The 21,525-nt window shown below is 40.5% G+C and overlaps 1 protein-coding gene across 1 annotated transcript in view; it reads left to right on the top strand.

Moving 5' to 3' along the window:
- Positions 1–21,525, top strand: part of TBC1D9 (TBC1 domain family member 9) — a 136,433-nt gene that overhangs the window by 80,784 nt on the left and 34,124 nt on the right. Inside the window, exons 7-13 of the mRNA XM_055275976.2 lie at positions 5,984–6,190; positions 7,098–7,268; positions 7,836–7,986; positions 14,556–14,770; positions 16,958–17,075; positions 18,855–19,140; positions 19,441–19,570. Coding sequence (XP_055131951.1) covers positions 5,984–6,190; positions 7,098–7,268; positions 7,836–7,986; positions 14,556–14,770; positions 16,958–17,075; positions 18,855–19,140; positions 19,441–19,570 — 1,278 coding nt within the window. The remainder of the gene's footprint in view (positions 1–5,983; positions 6,191–7,097; positions 7,269–7,835; positions 7,987–14,555; positions 14,771–16,957; positions 17,076–18,854; positions 19,141–19,440; positions 19,571–21,525) is intronic.

Genomic DNA, 21,525 nt, shown 5'->3' with positions numbered 1-21,525 from the left:
TTATATTATTAGAGACAGTCTCACTCTGTCACCCAGACTGGAGTGCAGTGGCATGATCTCAGCTCACTGCAACCTCCACCCCCCAGGTTCAAGCGATTCTCCTGCCTCAGCCTCCTGAGTAACTAACTAATTTTTGTATTTTTAGGACAGACGGAGTTTCACCATGTTGGGCAGGCTGGCCTCAAACTCCTGGCCTCAGGTGATCCACCCACCTTGGCCTCCCAAAGTGCTGGGATTACAGACATGAGCCACTGTGCCCGGCCTAAATGTAGGTTTTATTACAATTCAGGCTTGACAAGGCCAGGAATCAGGGGATGAGTGCTATTGAAATAGCTTGTTTTATGCACAGATCCTGAGAGGCAAGGGCATGCCACACTATGTGCTGGGCCACATGTGGAAGCACCATGGTCAGAGGAGGCAGGAGGGAAAGAAAATGTGGGCAAGATCCTTTATGTGATTTCAAGGGAAGAAATGGGCTACATCGAGTAAACAGGTTTAGGCTTGGATAGTTGGAACAATTTCGGTGGGCTCTGGGGCATAGGGGTCGTCCCTAGTTGTCCCTGGGTTAAAAAGGGCAGGGAAATAGTAGTGTTGAGTGTGAGCATTCAATAAAGGAAGTGGTTGAGGTGTGGGCTGCAGATTGGTTGATTTGCTTTGAAAGCAATTTTCTAGAAATTGGCTAGCCCTGGGAAGGGTAATCCCTCCAGGGTCAGCAAGGCCCCCAAGATGTCAAAGCATCAAATACGGAAACTAGGAAACGTGTTTATTTTACCTGGCTCACGGTCTGAGGGCACCCTGGTCTAAAGGAGACAGTCTAGGTATGAGTGAGAAAGCCACGTGTTTGTTCAGCTCTGCTCCGCTGATTTCCTGTGTTAGAACCATCGTGCTGCTGCTCACAATGGTAGATTCCTGAGTCCATCCCAGATCTTCTGAATCTGTATCTCTGCAAGTTTTAGATCTCTGTTTTAATAAATTTACAGGCCAATTCTTATGCACAGTAAAGTCTAAGAAACATTATTATCGTTCTGGGGTGGAGGTGGGTTCCATCCTAACTCCAGGATGATAGCTTACTCTGGTACTTGTCTGGAAGCTTTGCCTTGAGGCTTGGAGTTGACAAAGACCCCAGGTTAGGATGTCAGAGAAAGGGCAATGCAGGGGCCAGCAGCCCTGCAGTTTCTAACCTGAACTCTTCCAACCTACCCTGGTCCTTTCTAGAAGCTAAGGTGGCCAGAGGCTTTGGGTATTTGATCAGGATTGTCCCCTTGCTAACATCCCTTTAGCAAAGGATTCAGGTTTCTCTCTGCCTTCTTTTTCTTTTTCTTTTTTTAATTAGGCATAGTTTCTTCTTTTCTTGTTTTAAGAGTAATATGTCTTTATCCCAGAATTTGTAAAAGTACAGACAAATAAAGAGAAAAGTCCCCCCTAGTTCCACTGTTCAGAGAGGACTACTGTTAACATTCTATTGTACAGCTTTCTAGTTTTTTCTCTGCATTGCTGTGTATATGTCATTTATATAATTTAGATGTAAAACACTTTATAGGGAATTTTTATTTTTACTTATTTCCTTTAACATTGAGTATATCTTAAAGTGTCCTTCAAATCATTAAATATTCTTCTATAGGCCAGGTGTGGTGGCTCACACCTATAATCCCAGAACTTTGGGAAGCTGGGGCAGGAGGATTGCTTCAGGCCAGGAGTTCAAAGACCAGCCTAGGCAACATAGCAAGGCCCCATCTCTACAAAAAATTAAAAATTTAAAAAAATTAGCTGGGGGCCGGGCACGGTGGCTCACGCTTGTAATCCCAGCACTTTGGGAGGCTGAGGCGGGCGGATCACAAGGTCAGGAGATCGAGACCACGGTGAAACCCCATCTCTACTAAAAATACAAAAAATTAGCCGGGCATGGTGGCGGGCGCCTGTAGTCCCAGCTACTCGGAGAGGCTGAGGCAGGAGAATGGCGTGAACCCAGGAGGCGGAGCTTGCAGTGAGCCGAGATCGCGCCACTGCACTCCAGCCTGGATGACAGAGCGCTCCGTCTCAAAAAAAAAAAAAAAAAATTAGCTGGGGATGGTGATGTGCTCCTGTAGTCCTAGCTACTTGGGAGGCTAAAGTGGGAGGATCACTTGAGCCCAGGAGTTTGAGATCACAGTGAGCTATGATCGAACCACTGCACTCCAGCTTGGGTGACAGAGCAAGACCTTATCTCTAAAAATAAAAAGATTTAAAAATATAGATATATATATATTTTTTTCTACAATGTAATTTTTTTTTTAAGAGATAGGGGCCTTGGTCTATTGCACAGAGTAGACATGAACTCCTAGGCTCAAATGAGCCTCCTGCCTTAGTCCCATGAGTAGCTGAGATTACAGGCATACACCATCACATCCATATCACAATTAAATTTTAAATCCTGCAGTTTATTCCATAAAGTATATACATAATTTATTCATTCAGTTACCTATGGTTGGACCTTTCCGTTGCTTCTAGTTTTCTCTCAAATGCATGTATAATTTTCTTTAAGTTATAAATTGCAAACAGAAGTCGAACTGTGAATCAAAAAGAATGAAAAATGTTAGGCAACTGACAAATCTAGCTCTCCTTGTCATAGGGTCAACTAATTGTAGTTATAACACATTTTAAGGCCAAGATATGTTGTGGGTAAATTCTGACAGAAATAATGTAACAGTTTTACATTTGACTGTGAAATGTATTTTGTAAGTTTTTCCACCAAATTTACCTTCTTAGTAGTTTTTGCTATAGGATGTTACTAAACATAATTTTCTTCACCAAATCTGAATGTAATTTTCTTCATCAAGTGCTACTCAAATGTAGTAAAGCAGCATTACCTGTACCAGCTAGGGAAACCAATTCTGGGATTCAGAATACCATGAATGTGCTATTTATGACCTGAATGAGTCATCACTCTCAGTTTATCCAGAGGGAAATGAGGAGCAGAGAGGGTCTGGAAGCCTCTATCAAGACATCTGCTGTCCTGCTGGTCCTTCTGGTCTCCACCTCCCGGGTGTTAGAGCCAGCTAGCTCTGTTTACATTTTAGTGCGATTTAGAATACACTGTTGAGATCTTGGAGGAATTGAGAGAATGGTGATTAATATTCTCAACCTCTCTTCTGCTTGCTAGTTTTCTCTAGTAGAGCAGAGATAATAATAAATATGACTATATTTCGGGGTGAATCAGAAGAGAGGCAGTCTGCAGAGGTAGCATTTAGAAATCAAGCTTGTTGTGGTTGGAAGGCGCAGCTTTAAAGAAGCACTTAGTGAGACGGCAGTGCCTTTTCTTTGAACTGATGACTCTGTGAAGTATTAATGGTAGAGCCCCACCCCAACTAATGGAAGAAGCAAAAGACTTAATGTAATTTTTATTACCTTTAGGTAACAATAATGTCAGAAGAGCAATGGGGGCACCTCCACCATCCATGTGGGGTCTGAATGGAGGGTGCCCTCCACGTGAGCTGGGTACCTTTCATAACCGAGTCAGGCTGCTTGACATCCCTGGGAACATTACATCCTACACGGAATGCCCACTTTTAAGATTGTATAGACCAAGAATTGTTGTTTCACTTAATTTGTTTAAATAAATAAGCTGAAATATTGACTGGAGGTTTTTAACATACATTCTACATATTGACTTAAGGTAGACCCAGTCAACAGATGTTAAGCATTTATCCAGGATCATGTTGCTATAGATTTTGAAGAAATTATTACGCCAGCAAGAGAAGGAATTTTTTTTTTTTTTTTTTTTGATACAGGGTCTCTCACACAGTCATCCAAGCTGGAGTGCGGTGGCACATTCTTGGTTCACTGCAGCCTCCTCTTCCACCTCCTGGGATCAAGTGATTGTCCTGCCTCAGCCACCTGAGTAGCTAGAATTATGGGTGTGTGCCACCACACACAGCTAATTTTTGCATTTTTAGTAGAGATGGGGTTTCATCATGTTGGCCAGGCTGGTCTTGAACTCCTGAGCTCAAGTGATCTGACTGCTTAGGCCTCCCAAAGTGCTGGGATTACAGGCGTGAGCCACGTGCCTAGCCTTTTTTTCATTCGTAAATTACTTTCCAGTGTTTCATATTAAACACCAAGACTTGATTAAGTTGCAGTCTCTTTTATAACTCAAATTGGTCATGAAAATATGTCTCGTTATATTGTAGCAGACTCTAATATAATTGTTCTCCTTTCCTGGTGGCGGGGAGCTTATGTGATAGAGTTCTGCTAGAACTCATTTATCAGTGAGAAACATTTTATAAGCCGTCTGAGCATTTATATGTTTTATGTGGGAGCTTTCTTGTTTCTGTATACATGCTCCAGCTAGAGGAAGGAATTTTTCACTTTGACTTTATCAAGATCCACATAGCTAACTGCGTTTTAGACACATAATGTAACCTTTCATCTCCTTGGCATTTTCCATTTATCCCAGACACCTCATGACCAAAAGAGCCAGTAAAAATTTGATGTGAGGAAAGGGGCTTTTGTGGATTTTAAAAAATAAGTATTCTTTAATACATGCCTTAAATGTTATGGGAAAATTCTTTTCATGAAAAGGAGGTATTTCCCTTTGTTATCTAGCATTTATTGCATTAGAAAGAAAATTCTTATGTACAACTTCAGGTGTCTCAGAAGATTCCTTTAATATATATAAATATATATTTTTAATATTCTATAATGTATGTTTAATATATAATGTATATGTCATATATTAACACATATATTTAATATAGATATTAAAAGAATCTTATATATATTCTAACACATATATTCTGAAAACAGCAGTCAGATGCTACACTTTTTCCCTTGATGGACCCCAGGCAGACCTATTTTTTTAGATATGCAAGAGTTTTTAGACAACTTCAATAGGTTACTTAGTCTTCAGTAGGGAAAACATTTCTAAGTTGTGCTTTGGAAGAAATATATTTCACATAAAAATGCTAATTAACAACTTAAAGTTTAACCTGTCTAGACTGCTTGCAGGTAGAAATGAAGAAGGGAAAAAAGATCTTAGCTTTCAGTATATTGTCAGAGCTGCTGCAAATAAACCATTTTTCTAGTGCTTGCCTTGAGATTTGTTTTCTAACATGCTAAAGAGAAAAGTTTTAATGCGTTTATCCTAGTTTCTAGTTGATGAAAATTCTATTATAAATCACCCATATATGTCTTCAGTTTAGAGCTAAATTTCCCCCATGTGGTAGGCTTCGGCACACACACGTGTGCATGCACACACACACACGGTCTGGTAGTTCAGATAGCGTTGCAATTAAGCTGTTTACATTCTTTACATGTCTGTTCAGAATAGAACCTTTAAAACTTTGTAGTGGTAGAAGGCGAAGGATGAAAAGCCCTGGAGTCTAAAAGAAACATTTGAAGGATTGGTGGTGTTTTGAAAACCATTCCAACATTAAGCTTGGTAAAAGGAACCAGATCATGGTTTGTTTTCTGTCTCTTATGGCTGATGAAGCAGCTAGGAGCCCTCTCTCTTATAGCTCCATGAAATTTTAATGAAAAATAATTCCTTGATAGCAAGGTTTCTCAACCTTGGAGCTATTGACATTTTGGGATGGGCTTTCATTGGGGTGGAGTGGGATGGAGTGGCTGTCCTGTGTGCCATAGGATGTTTAGCAGCATCCCTGGACTCTACTACCAGATGCCAGTAGTATCCCTCCACTTGTAACAACCCAAAATGCCTCCAGATGTTCCCAGATGTCTTCTGAGAGGAAGAAAGTCCCAGTTTTGAACCACTGATTTGGAAAAACCAGCAAGACAATTCCAGTTTCTAGTATAAGCTCCAGTTTGATTGTTTTGAGCGGTTTTATTTTACTGGAACAGAGTCAAAGAGTCTCAGTTTTGCCTCAATAAAATATAGGTGGTTCCTACAGAATAATGAAAGTGCCGCCTTCCTCCTTTAATGCTGCTCATAGGCTGCTGTTGGGTAATTCTTGGAAAATAATGCTCTTTGTTTCCCACTTCTTTTCAGGTGACAATTGTGGAAAAGGCAGACAGCTCCAGTGTGCTCCCCAGTCCCTTATCCATCAGCACCCGAAACAGGATGACCTTCCTATTTGCCAACTTGAAAGACAGAGACTTTCTAGTGCAGAGGATCTCAGATTTCCTGCAACAGACTACTTCCAAAATATATTCTGACAAGGAGTTTGCAGGAAGTTACAACAGTTCAGATGATGAGGTCTGTGGGAGACACCTGAAAGTATTTTTGGTTTATCCTGTTCCTGTGCCCAAGTGTGTTCACTTCCTTGCCCATTTTGTTTGATCTTCAAGCTTCGCATCTGATGCCCAGAGCAATATCTCAGCAATATCTCAAGGGCTTTGTATTTGGGGTCATAGATTTAGAAGGAACCTTATAGATCACCTGGAATAACACTTTTATTTTATAGTTGAAGAAATTCTTAAGTAATCTGTTCTAGTTGCATAGTAAGTGACTCGGGTCCATATAGTGACATTGTTGAGAACGGTACAGAGGTCACTAAATAATGTCTCAAACCTGAAATACAAATCATTATGATGATTTTTATTATGATAGAATACATATTGGGTCCCTGTGGAATTCTTCCCTGGACCAACATTCAGGAAAACTGGAGGCCTGAAAAGATAGGTGACTAGCTGAATGGTTAGAGGAAGTTACTGGCAGATAAAACATGTTTTGAAGGTGGTAAGCTCACACATAACATCCCTGTCTCCGTTCACCTGCTCCAAGCTTATGTGGGCATTTTTGAGGCACCAGAAACTCAATGGGGTGATGAGGCAGCCATAGCTGCTGATTCAACCATGACATGCTTTGCATACATGCAAATCAGAGAAACAAATGGCCAAGCACTTTGTTGCAAATATGCATCTAAAACATGAAGATTCAGAAACCTGTTGTGAGCATTGAAGTGCTGCGGCCTGGGACCCAGCCACCTGTCTAATCCCTGCCAAAATGATGGCTTGCTGCTTTTCTCATGTTTCTTCGCATAGCAAGAAACACCATGGGAAAAAAATGATGTAGCTTTTGATAACCATACAGAAGACACTGAAGAGAAGTAGGTTCTATTGCCCATGTCCTCCCAATGTCTTGTTCCTCTCTGTATTGACAGGTGTACTCTCGACCCAGCAGCCTTGTCTCCTCCAGCCCCCAGAGAAGCACGAGCTCTGATGCTGATGGAGAGCGCCAGTTTAACCTAAATGGCAACAGCGTCCCCACAGCTACACAGACCTTGATGACCATGTATCGGCGGCGGTCTCCCGAGGAGTTCAACCCGAAATTAGTGGGTGCCTCTCACTTTTCACTGAAACTTTGTAGATTTGAACAATGCCATTAACAATATTTTTTACTATCAGTAAATTCACACATGCCTATGTAAATGGAGATTTTCCTATAAGTTAAGCAGATTTTTGTCTAAATATGTTATAACTTCCACAGTGGCCTCATGGAAGGAGATGAGTTATAGAGGGTACAGGTAACTTCTTTTGGTCTTGTTTTGTTTTTAACTCTTGCTTAAGTTAAACCAACAAAATAAATACCTGATTTCTCAGCCCATATTTAAACATCATTAACTTACTTTCACTTGAGGTTGTAGACATAAAACCATAAATACAATCTCAGGTAAGTAGGATTCTGACTCTGGGCCCAAAAGCTTCATGGCAGAGCTGTAGACCATGATAGATGTATAAAATTGGAGAAGAACTCCAGAAAATCTGAGTTCCTTTTTCTCATGACTTCTCTCTGGAATTGTCACTCCGTTCAGCAGGGAACATGTTCTGACCTTCCATCGCTCTTCTCTTACCATCCTCAGGGTACTTTGGGTGTCATAATGTTTCATTATCCCTTTCAGGCCAAAGAGTTTCTGAAAGAGCAAGCCTGGAAGATTCACTTTGCTGAGTATGGGCAAGGGGTCTGCATGTACCGCACAGAGAAAACGCGGGAGCTGGTGTTGAAGGGCATCCCGGAGAGCATGCGTGGGGAGCTCTGGCTGCTGCTGTCAGGTACGGCCACTGGGCTGGGAGTGCTGGTGTCAAAGTCTGTGGGACTCCACGCCAGGGCCTCCCTGTGCCTTCAGTCATGCCTCAGGAGTTCTTTCAAATATGCATCCCCCAGTTGAAAGCTACATCATGTTTCCTCACCAGAGTATTGAAGTCCCTCAATGATTGTTCCCTTTGGAAAACTACAGGACCCATAGGAAGCAGACCAAATGGTGAATCCACCATCCTTCGAGTCTTTATAAGTACTTCCGTTTCTTCAGTCAGGCTATTTAGGAATAAAAGAGAACCTGAAGTAAAGGAACAGAATACTTTGTGACTTCAGTAGTTCATTTGTCCTTGCCCAGCTACTCAACTTCATTGAGAATGTTTAAGTGTGACACATCTTTAGAGCAGTCATCGGGTGGGGAATTGGGAGGAAAGAAATAGGAGGAATAAAAAGGCCCAGGTGTTTGATTTTTGCCACCTCCTGAAGTCTTTGGTAATCACTGGAACCGTAAAGATGAGGCCAGAGTCTGCACTGGAAATAAATCTTACTCAGATCATACCTTGTACTTCAAGCCAGAGATGCCAGGAAGGACAGAAGGGGACACGTCCATGGACCAGTGGGGAAGAGGCATCCATCTTTACTGGTCCACAGACCTGGCTCTTGTGCCTGTCCATCATTCTGTCACATCAGATCTTTGAGCCCTGCTACAGAAACCAGAGATCCTTCAGGCTAAGCTCACACTGCCTCCTCCCATCCGAAAGCACTGAGTATATCCCGGGGATCTTTAATATCTCAGACACAGAGCACTCCTTAGTTTCACCAACTTTACTTTCACATGTAAATCAGTTGTTCTATCTGGATTGAAGCCTGAAATATAATCATTCTAAATAGGCTTATGTGAGTATTTTTATTTGAACCTAAGATGGTCTGACACAAATGCTATTATCAAAAGCTTTTATTCTTAAAAAGTGATATTAAAAGTAATAATTACCAGACTCACAGGAAAGCCTTTAAAAAAACCTGTAGCTCTTTGTAAAAGTAGATGTAAATGCCCATAATGAGATGTATAAATGTCTCAGAAACAGGGACGTATAATCCTGAAAAATAATTGGTTTTGTCTATTTCATGTAAAACTAGTTCTATATTTATTTAATACATGTCTTATTTTTCATTTTTCTTTCCTTCTTTCTTTTTGTAGAGATAGGTGTCTTGCTGTGTTGCCCAGGCTGGTCTCAAACTTGTAGGCTCAATCAATCCTCCTACCTCAGCCTCCCAAGGTGCTGGGATGATAGTCATGAGCCACTGTGCCTGGCCTCATTTTCCCTAAGTGGACCAGCCATAGCTCCTCATTTAGAAACCTAAATTTGAGTCAACTCATCTCTAATTATAATTGAAACCCAAGAAGATCATTACCATCCAGTCTTTTCTTGTCTTCCCTGTGTTTAGTGAACTAGTCACCTTGACAACCAGATTCAGATCACTGACAGAGTAAACAGAGTTCCATTTTCATCCTCCTTGTTCAAATTAGAAGTTATTTATAGCTGCATTTTAAGTGAAAATGAAGCTCAAAACGAGTACCAGGAAACTAGTATATACTACAATAGTACACAGCCCTATCTCAGAGATAATGTTGAGAGTTAGACCCAGTGTTTCCTTTAACGGCAGATGGACCATGTGAGACCACAGAGTGTCTCCACACGGCCCTCTGTTGGGGTGATAACTGAGCCCGTATTTCCACATCCAGGAATGGGGTTCGCCTGAGGGCCAGCCTATCATGAAGAGAGCACAGCTCCAGGCCAGAGCCCAACTTGGGTCTCACCTGCTTCCTGTGACCCTTAGGGTGACGGCATCATGACCTGAACTCTGTACCCACTGAAATGAAATGCAGGTCAGATGACAAGAAATCACAGTATGTCTCCCAGAGCAAAAGCCAGCGTTATGTCCCTGTCAGCCGGGTTGGCTTTTCCAGGGCAAGCGTGAGTGGTGAGGCCAGCTCTCTCAGTGACCATCAGAGACAAGGCCTTGGCCAGTCCAGGGGTCTTGGGGCTCCACTTTTCTGAATTATGAAATGTGAGTGTTTACCCTGTCAATATATATATCATTTATATATTTTTTGTGATATCTTTATTGAGATATAATTCACAACTTACCAGTTAAGGTATACAATTCAGTGGTTTTTTTTTTTCAGTATATTCACAGAATTGTGCAGTGATCACAATGATAGAACATTTTTCATCCCCCCAAAATACCCCGTACCTTTTATCAATTTGGAAAATAGATATAAACTGTTTGGAAATACAGACTGGTAGTTCCATTCCCCTCAAGCCCCCTCCCAGCCCCAGGCAACCACCAGACTACTTTCTGTTGCTAGACATTTTGTATAAATGGAAGCATAGAATATGTAGTTTTTTGTGACTGGCTTCTTTCACGTAGCATACTGTGTTCAAGGTTCCACCATGTCGTAGCATGTATCAGCATTACATTCCTTTTTATGGCCAAATATTGTATCATTGTATGGACATACTACACTCTGTTCATTCGTTTTTCAGTTGACAAACATTTAGGTTGTTTCTACTTTTTGTTTCCTATGAATAATGCTGCTATGAATGTTCATCTACATGTTTTTGTGTGGGCTGGGCACAGTGGCTCATGCCTGTAATCCCAGCACTTTGGGAGGCCAGGGCGGGGAGGATCACTTGAGCCCAGGAGTTTGAGACCAACCCAGGCAACATAGTGAGACACCCATCTCTACAAAAAAAAAAAAAAAAAAATTTTTTAACTAGCTGGGTGTGGTGGCATGCACATGTAGTCCCAGCTACTCAAGAATCTGAGATGGGAAGATCACTTGAGCCTGGGAGGTTGAGGCTGCAGTGAGCCGTGATCAGACCTCTGCACCCCAGTTTGGGTGACTCAGCAAGACCCTCTCTCAAGAAATAAAATACAGATTTAAAATTTAGAAAATTAGAAAGTTTAAAATTTTTTTAAATACAGGTTTTTGTATGGACACCTGCTTCTAATTCTCTTGAATGTATGAATGAAGTGGAATTTCTGGTTCGTATGGTAACTATGTTTAACCTTTTAAAGGTTAAACATTATTTTGATTTGCATTCTCCTGAAGGATAATGATGTTGAGCATTTTTTCATACACTTACTGACCACTTCTGTATCTTCTTTGTAGAAGTATGTACTCAGATCCTTTGCCTGCTCTTAATTGGGTTGTCTTTTAATTATTGAGTTGTAAAAGTTTTTAAACATATTTGAGATACAAGTTCATTACCAGATTTTTTCTAAAAATGCTCCCATTCTGTGCGTTGTCTTCACTGTCTTGATGGTATCCTTCAAAGCACACAAAAAAATTAATTTTAATGAAATACAATTTGTCTATTTTTCCTTTGTCACTCTGCTCTCATGACATGAAGATTTACACCTATGCTTTCTTCTAAGAGTTTATAGTTTTAGCTCTTATAGTTAGGTCATTTTGAGTTAATTTTTTTTTTTTCTGGAGACTGAGTCTCACTCTGTCGCCCAGGCTGAAGTGCAATGGCATGATCTCGGCTCACTGAAACCTGCACCTCCTGGGTTCAAGCGATTTTCCTGCCTCAGCCTCCTGAGTAGCTGGGATTACAGGTGTGCACCACCACGCCTGGCTAATTTTTGTATTTTTAGTAGAGACGGGGTTTCACCATGTTCATCAGGCTGGTCTCAAACTCCTGACCTCGTCGTGATACACCTGCCTTGGCCTCCCACAGTGCCGAGATTACAGGCGCAAGCCACTGCGCCTGGCCTTGAGTTAATTTTTTATGTGGTGTGAGATGAAGGTGATGGTCTAATTCATTCTTTTCCATATGGATATCTAGTTGTCCCGGCACCATTTGTTGAAAATACTATTCTTTCCCCCATTGAATTGTCTTAGCACCCTTGTTAAAAATTAATAGAACTTAAATGTTAGGATTTATTTCTGGACTCTTAAATCTAGTCCATTGATCTGTATGTCTGTCTTTATGTCAGCACTGCACTGTCTTGCTTACTGTAGCTTTGCAGTAAGTTTTAAAATTGGGAAGTGTGAGTCCTCCAATTTTCTTGTTCTTTTTTGAGTCTCTTGAAGTTGCATATGAATTTTAGGAACAGCTAGCCAATTTTTGCAAAAAGGACAGCTGGGATTTTGATAGGTATTGTGTTGAATCTGTAGATCAATTTGGGAGTTTTTCTATCGTAACAACATTAAGTCTTCCAACCCGTAAACACAGGATGTCTTTTATTTAAGTCTTGATCAATTTCTTCTAGCAATATTTTGTAGTTTGCAGTGTGCAACTCTTACATGTGTTTTGTTATATTTATTCCGAAATATTTTATTATTTTTGATGCTATAGTAAAGGGAATTATTTTCTTACTTTCATTTTCAGATTATTCATTGCTAGCCTGTAGATTTTGTGTATTGATCTTGTATCCTGCAGCTTTCATGAACACATTCATGCATTGTTGAGGTATAATTGACAAATAAAAATTGTATGTATTTAAGGTGTATTAATTTGATGATTTCATATACATTGTGAAATGATTACTGTAATCGAGCTAGTTTAACATATCTATTACCTCACATTGTTACCATGTTTTTTCTTTTTGTCTTTTTTCTTTTCTTTTTTTTTTTGGTGGGGAGAGTTTGGTGAGAGAACACTTAAGATCTACCCTCTTAGCAAATTTCAAGTATACAATACAGTATTATGTTAGATCTTCAGAACATTTTCATGTCTTATAACTGAAGCTCTATACCCTTTGACCAACATCTCTCCATTTTCCCCCTTCCTTAGCTCCTGGTAATCACCATTCTATTCTGTTTCTATGAGTTTGACTATATTAGATTCCACATATAACTGAGAACATATATTACTTGTCTTTCTGTGCCTGGCTTATTTCACTTAGCATAATGTCCTCCAGGTTCAACCATGTTATCAAAAATGACAGGACTTCCCCTCTTATAGGCTGAATATAATATCCCATTTTGTATATATGCCCCATTTTCTTTATCCATTCATCTCTTAATGGGTATTTAGATTGTTTCTATATCTTGGCTATTGTGAAAATGCTGCAATAAACATAGGAGTGCAGATATTTCTTCAGGATACTGATTTCACTTCTTTTGGATATATGCTTAGAGTGGGATTACTGGATCATAAGGTAGCTCTATTTTTAGTTTAAGGAATCTCTATACTGTTTTCTATAATGGCTGTAGCAATTTACCAACAGTGTACAAGGGTTCCCTTTTCTCCACATCCTTGCTGACACTTGTTATCTTTTGTCTTTTTTATCATAGCCATTCTGACAGGTATGAGGTGGTATTTCATTGTAGTTTTGATTTGCATTTCCGTGATGATTAGTGATGTTGAGCACCTTTAAATACACCTGTTGGTGATTTGTATACCTTCTTTTGAGAACTGTCTATTCATTTCCTTTGCCCATGTTAAAATCAGGTTGTTTGGTTTAGACTATTGAGTTCTGTGAGTTCATTATATATTTTGTATATTGACCCCTTATCAGACATATGGTTTGCAGATATTTTCTTCCATTAAGTTGCTTTTTGATTGCTTCCTTTGCTGTGCAGAGCTTTTTAGTTTGATGACATCCCACTTGTCTGATTTTTGCTTTTGCTGCCTGTGCTATTGGTGTCACATCCAAAAAATAATTGCCATATCAGTGTCAAGAAGCATTTTCTTTCTGTATTTTTTTCTACTAGTTTTATGGTTTCAGGAATTGTGTTAAAACTTTAATCCATTTTGCATTAATTTTGGTACATGGTATAAAAAAAAGGGTTCATTTTCATTCTTCTGCATGTGAATATTCAGTCTTCCCAACAGTAATGTAATTAAAATTTAGATTGAGAGGTAGATACTTGCATATAGGGTTTTTCTGTCTTGAAGAATCCTAAAGTGTAAGTATCTCAACTGGATGATTCTCAGTATAACTCTCCATCCCCATCCCCACCACCTGAGGAACTTCCATCAATAATGATGACTCACCACTGCTAGGAATACTCTTACCACTCTGCAATTTGAAAAACTCCACCAAGTATCTCCACCTTCTCTTCAATATGGCTATTAAACCCTTCAGAGCTAACACGTTAGCAGGCAGTTTTCAGACTTATTTTGAGAGACAGAACCTCCTTTTTCAAGTGAAATCTTAATGAAAACCACAATAAAATAAAAGCAAAGCTGCTCGGGTTGAAGAGAGTGATGAGAGGGTGAAGCCTCAGCCTGGCTTGTTATGATGTCCTCCCCACCTGTGCTTCTAAGCAGCCCTTCAGGACTGTCTGTGGGAGTTCCTCGGAGCATGGTTTTGTAGCTTGGGAACCTCTACCTTAGGAAAGTTTTTAAGTAGCCAGCCTACTGTGGAGCTGAAAGAGGGAAGGAGGCCACAGGCAAATTCATCAGTCTAGCCATGATTGCAACATACCACAACTGTGATTTCACCTTCTTTTGCAAGTTTCCTTTGAGAGGTAGGAAAGTAAAGCGGTTCAATCATAAGCTGTAGTTTCAAACCAAAAGGCAGAGCTCTCACATTTTTGATATTGTATCTGTTGGATATATCTCAGGTGCCATCAATGAGAAGGCCACACATCCTGGGTACTATGAAGACCTAGTGGAGAAGTCCATGGGGAAGTATAATCTCGCCACAGAGGAGATTGAGAGGGATTTACACCGCTCCCTTCCAGAACACCCAGCTTTTCAGAATGAAATGGGCATTGCTGCACTAAGGAGAGTCTTAACAGCTTATGCTTTTCGAAATCCCAACATAGGGTATTGCCAGGTAAATGTCACAGGTGGTTTTTGTTAAAAAAATAAAATAAAATTTCTATTCATTTGGCAGCAAACAGTGGGAAGGAAGGTTTATGGTTAACGGAACTATCACTTCACCAGGGCCTCTCAACCTTGGCACTGTTGACACTCTAGACTGGTTAATTCTTTGTTGTATGGGCTGTTCTGTGCTTTGTAGGATGTTTAGTAACATCCCTGGCCCCTACCACTAGATGGCTGGTAGAAAATCCCCAGTTGTAACAACCAAAAATATCTCTAGACATTGCCAAATGTCTGAGAGGCAGAATCATCCTGGGTTGAGAAGCGCTGCACTGAGTGGAGGAGATCTTCCTGGATTCACCACTGTCTAGCTAGGTGACCTGGAGAAGATCCTTCTGATCACTGTCTGCCTCAACCCTCATCCCACCCTGGAGTAAGAGAGAGCGTCCTGATCACTGGGCCTGTCACTGTGGTTCGCCACAATGTTCCTACTTTGCATCCTCTTAAGTAATAATGTCCTTGAATAGAGCTTTTATATGCTAGGGTTATGTCTTAATACACATTAAAATAAGTGCTTAACTTAGTATTAAGAAAAGTTGCCTACATACCAACAAAAGTCATCTCTTATACTGGTATAGATGCCAAAATTTGGGAAGCTCCAAAATAACGTGACCGTAGAATCAAAGGCTTTATCGGCCAGGCGCGGTGGCTCATGCCCGTAATCCCAACACTTCGGGAGGCTGAGGCGGGAGGATCATGAGGTCAGGAGATTGAGACCATCCTGGCTAACACAGTGAAACACCATCTCTACTAAAAATACAAAAAATTAGCCAGGCGTGGTGGCGAGTGCCTGTAGTCCCAGCTACTCAGGAGGCTGAGGCAGGAGAATGGCCTGAACCTGGGAGGCGGAGCTTGCAATGAGCCGAGATCGCACCACTGCACTCCAGCCTGGGCGACAGAGCAAGACTCCGTCTCAAATTAAAAAAAAAAAAAGAATCAAAGGCTATATCATCGTAGAGGGCTTCCCTGACCATCCAGCAAAAGCTAAAAGAGGCTGAACTCCTACTTCAACACACAAGTGCACGTACATGCACACGTTAGTCTCCCTCTACTGCATTATTTTACCTTTTTATAACTTTCAATTTAAATAACCCCCCACATAGACTAGTTAACCTTTTCATCTTTGTTTTATCTAACACTAGCATTTAGGACCTGCAAGATATCACCACTGTGTCCCCCATCCTCCAATACCCAGTCCAGAGCCTATTACAAGGTAGACCCCTAAAAAAACCTATCTCCACTGAATGACGAAGGAACTGGCAGGGACCATCATCATGTACTAGGATCAGCAGGTTAATTCTCAAGTGGAATTTCCATGATGATGTCACTTGGGAACATAATGAGTAAGACTTACAAGAAAGAGCCTATTAAACCAAAATACTTTTTTTGAAATTACATTGTAGAAGCCTGATGAACAGTTACTGGTTTCTAGGCAATCAAAAGAAGCACAGGAGGTAGTTGGCCTCTAATATAATAAAGTTCATATTTACCTTTTGATTTTCCTCTTTTTAATTAAGAAGACTATTAAAGTAGTTGAGTCTAGAGTGGTTATGAGGTATCTGATAATATCTTTTAATAAAGTACAGTTACTTTAGAATTTAAATCACTCTCAGTTATCACTACCATCTCTCTCCAGATGGAAATGTTGGGTGAGGACTCCAAGTCTGAAAGGTTTCATTGTTCTCTGAGGAGAGCCTGGAGCCATGTGTACCTGATTATAGAAACCATTATGGAAAGTTCAAAGGAAATGTTTACCTCACTGAATTAAGGATTAAGAACATTGAGAGATTTTAGCAGGTTAAAAGCTTTGTGAAATAGCCTTTGGGCAAATTTTTGGAATAGGGGTTTGCCAGTATGAGTTCAGGGCTCTGTCTGGTGAATATTGGTGTTAAGGAAGACCCCGCACACTTACTGGTTCAAGGACTCAGGTTTTTATGTTTTTAAAGGGTCATAAAACAAAACTCAGAAGAATATGTGACAGAGACGACGTGTATAGCCTCCAAAGCCTAAACATGTTTATCTGGCCTTTCACAGAAAAGGTTTGCCAGCCCTTGTGAGAATAACTGAGTAATTTTAATATGCTAACAGAATTGCTTATATTTTAAACTGTATTTGATGACATCCTCTTTCACTTTTTTAGGCCATGAATATTGTCACTTCAGTGCTGCTGCTTTATGCCAAAGAGGAGGAAGCTTTCTGGCTGCTTGTGGCTTTGTGTGAGCGCATGCTCCCAGATTACTACAACACCAGAGTTGTGGGTAAGTGGAGATGCATTTAACATTTCAACCTATGTCTCGTCAAAAAGATGCTTTTAGAGAGGTACCAGCCAGAACACTATTTCTGGTCACCATAAGCCAAAAGAATTTCAGACTACTCCAGTTTTTCAAAATGGAAATGAGAGAGATTGAATAAATATAGGCTGTATACAAAGGAGCCCCATGGAATTTAAGGGACTATACACATATCCCTGCTCCAGAAATTTAGAAAATATTTGATGTGTGTGTCACTCTGACATGTGAGAGCTACACCAGGTATGTGCACCATCAACACAAAGAGATTTGATTTAAAAAAAGTTAATAAAGAGGATGGGAACCTGTGAAATATGGAGGTATTGCCAAAAAAAGGCTATCTGGGGTGGAAAAATAGAATATAGAGGTTTATTGAAAGCTAGGTTTCTAAGGTATTTTTCGGGACTGGTTTTATTGCAAAGCAAACACCTGTTTTGAGGATTTAAATTATTGCTGTTACTCCTTGTAATTCTCTCAAATATCAGTGATTCATTTTAGCAGGACAAGCTTTTCATTGCTAGGGTCATACAGTATATTGTTTATGCTTCTCACTTGCATTCTTTCTATATTTCTAAACATTTGCACATGAATTTGATTATTGAAAATATTATCAAAAATGTCCTTAAGTTGATCATGAATGTGTACAACAGGAATGCTTTTAAGTTTTTTAAAAAAGTAATTGTTTTAAAAAATGATTAATATGTAGGCACCATGCATCCAGAAGTGTGATTTTTTTTTTTTTTTTTTTTTGAGACCATCTCGCTTTGTTGCCCAGATTGGAGTACAGTGGCGTGAATTTGGCTCACTGCAACCTCCACCTCCCAGGTTCAAGTGATTCTCCTGCCTCAGTCTCCGAGTAGCTGGGACTATACAGACTCCCACCACCACGCCTGGCTAATTTTTGTATTTTCAGTAGACATAGGGTTTCACCATGTTAGCCAGGCTGGTCTCAAACTCCTCACCTCAGGTGATCTGCCTGCCTCGGCCTCCCCAAGTGCTGGGATCATTATTATCTTTTTTAATTAATAAGAGTTTGCCAGCTAAGCTGCTTAGATGTACATTTGGAACTGTAGTCATGTGTTGATGTTCTGGCTGATGAAGGACTGCATATACAACAGATGTCCCATTAGATTATAATACTGTATATTTACTGTATCATTTCTGTTTTGATACACAACTATTTATCATTATGTTATAGTTGCCTGCAGTATTTAGTACAGTAACGTGCTATACAGGTTTGGAGCCTAGGAGCAATAGGCTGTACCATATAGCCTAGGTGTGTAGTAAGGCTCTACCGTCTAGGTTTGTGTGAGTACTCTCAAAGATGTTCACATGACAGATTTGCCTGACAACCCATTTCTCAGAACATGTCTCCATTGTTAAGTGATGCATGACTGTACTTGGATGTACATTTCATGCCAAACCAAACGTTATGTTGCCAACAAAATAACTAATTGTATGTCATGAAAACCTTATAAACTGGCTTTCTCAACAACCCTTATAATTGTCATGTGATTGTTCTTTTTTGGAAGGGAAAACAGGACAGGAAGAGCCCAGAAAGAGAAGATGCAGCCAGAACTAATCTGGTGACTGAGCTGTGTTGACACCTTGGTCTAGTAACAGTCACAGCAGAACAGTTAGCAGAAAGGAACAGAGTCCTGTGCTAGCAGTCAAGTTGTTTGAATGGATTCTTTAGTTACACTGTGTAATTGGCTAAGCTGCGCCTTTTTGTGTACATCGCTGCCACAGGTGCACTGGTGGACCAAGGTGTCTTTGAGGAGCTAGCACGAGACTACGTCCCACAGCTGTATGACTGCATGCAAGACCTGGGCGTGATTTCCACCATCTCCCTATCTTGGTTCCTCACACTATTTCTCAGTGTGATGCCTTTTGAGAGTGCAGTTGTGGTTGTTGATTGTTTCTTCTATGAAGGAATTAAAGTGATATTCCAGTTGGCCCTAGCTGTGCTGGATGCAAATGTGGACAAACTGTTGAACTGCAAGGATGATGGGGAGGCCATGACCGTTTTGGGAAGGTATTGTACTAAGCCTAACTTTGAAAACCACCTCCGGTTTTCTTCCTCATGCTTTCTCTTCATTTCATGAGTCTTAACTGATTTGATGGTGATCGTAATGCCTGCTTCTTTCTGTGGCTGAGGATTTATTTTCATATGCTTTTTCTTTAGAAATTAACAGATTTTCTTTCTCTCTTTCCATCTTTAAAGAAACTCTAGTCCTTTGTTTTAAAATGTAGAACTTGCAGAAAATGATTGGAGAATTATAATGGGAGGATTCCAGTTTCTTCTCCTGTGACTTCTGATGCATTCTTCTTCCAGGTATTTAGACAGTGTGACCAATAAAGACAGCACGCTGCCTCCCATTCCTCACCTCCACTCCTTGCTCAGTGATGACGTGGAACCTTACCCTGAGGTAGACATCTTTAGACTCATCAGAACTTCCTACGAGGTAGGTCTTGTTTCCTGGCTGAGCAGGGCTTAACCATGCATTCCACACTTCCACTGCTGCCTGTTTTGTGCTGCTATAACAGAATACCACAGACTGGGCAAAGAACAGATATTTATTTCTCAGTTCTAGACTTTGGGACACCCCAAATCAAGGCATTGGCAGGTTAGGGCCTGGCCTTTCTGCTTCCAAGATGGCACTTTGCATGCGGTGTCCTCCAGAGGGGAGAAATACCACGTCTTCACTGGCAGAAAAGAGAGAACCCACACTCATAAGACCTTTTTATAGTGTCATTAATCCATTTGTGAAGGCAGAGTCTTCATGACCTAAATGTTGCAGCTGATTGGCAACTATCTGAGGCTGTTATCAGGAGGGTGGTAAGAAGAATTTACCAAGACAGTTGTAAGTAAAGAAAAGCAGATGTATTAAGGAAAGCATGAAAATACATTGCAAGGATGCAATGGGCAAGTTAGCAAGAGAGGAGTTAACTGCAAAGAGACAAAGGCTTGCTGGGGATTTTATAGGATGGTTCTTGTGCTGTGTGCTGGAGAGGGCTTTGTGCAGTACTGGTAACGCCGAGGTTGTAATGAGCTAACTTGCATTTTTCTGTCAGCCGAGGGTCTGGTGATAGCTGGGCACAGGAAGATTATGAGTTATTTGCACAGGGGAGCTATGTGTCCTGGATCATGAGAAAGGGCAGACTTACAGCTTATCTGTTTTGATTATTTATTTATATATTTATTTATTTTGCTTTCCCTGGGTCTTGCCAGCCCGACTCCTTTTCCCTAATTAGGACTCCACACCAAATACCTCCTATTAGACCCCACTTTCCAACACTGTTGCGTTGGGGATTAATTTTCAACATGAGTTTTAGAGAGAATAAAAACATTGAGACTCTAGGCTTACCTGCTTCCTTCTACATTGTGAGAACTACTGGCCAGAAGTAAGTAGTTCTGTGCTAGCTGACAGCTTTGGCCTCCAGAGATGGACACTGAATGGAGCCTGGATGTCTTGATGGGTCTAATACCATAGTAGCACATGGCAGGACAAGCTGTGGCTCTCCAGTGCTTTACCATTCACATCCTGAAGTCTGATCTAGTAGCAGCTCAGATTCAACTCTTTGTAGATTAAGGAGGGGCTGTTGAGAGTAGGCATGGGGAGTTTGACCTTCACAAATCAATTTGCTTTCTGTTCCCATGCTAAGTACTTAGGGCTTCTTTGAAGTAGGTAGTCTGAGACACTTAGTATAGCCTGTATAGCCCAGAGTAGACCACAGTCCTAGGATTCCTCTAAAATGGCTTGGCCTGGATGGGAGAGGATGCTTTCTTGTCCATGATGACCCTGGAATCAGCCTGATCTGCTGCTCGATCTCACAACAGAACTAATATGCTTTTTGGGGTGAAGGAACCACAGTGCCACTTGCCCCCTTAGCACCTGGTTGTTTCTGGGGCCCCAAGTGCTCATAACACTTGATGGTTTCTTCATTTCCTGATCCTTGATTCTCTAAACTTTTATAGAAATGATCACTAAGAAAGAGAAAGCGTGAATATTCTGCTGAGCGCACTATGCTCTCTACAGGTGTTCTGTGATTTTGATTGGTGATTGTCAGTATTCCAGCTAGCAACAAAGTGGATAAGAGACAAATAGTGAGGAATGGAGTGAGATCAGAAAGTCTCTCTTAAAGTAAAATATTTAGTGCTTTAAAAAAAATTGCTATGGATATAGAAATCTTTTCAGAAATGTGTGTCCTTAACTCATAATAAGAGAAAGACTGGTAATTTTTAAAATCTTCACTGAAACTCCATATATAGAGAAAGCAAAATATTTTGTTTTAGAATGATAAAAGCAATACATGTTTATTTTAGAAATTGTAGGGAAGTTGGAAGAAAAAAATTAACTGTATCCTATAAGTATTTTACATTTCCCTTAAGTATGTTTTTATACTTACAACATACACT

The sequence above is a fragment of the Symphalangus syndactylus genome, chromosome 4 (assembly GCF_028878055.3).
Source record: "Symphalangus syndactylus isolate Jambi chromosome 4, NHGRI_mSymSyn1-v2.1_pri, whole genome shotgun sequence".
Taxonomy (NCBI): Eukaryota; Metazoa; Chordata; class Mammalia; order Primates; family Hylobatidae; genus Symphalangus; species Symphalangus syndactylus.
The sequence above is the reverse complement of the archived record's forward strand: the minus strand, read 5'-3'. Positions and strand labels throughout refer to the sequence as shown.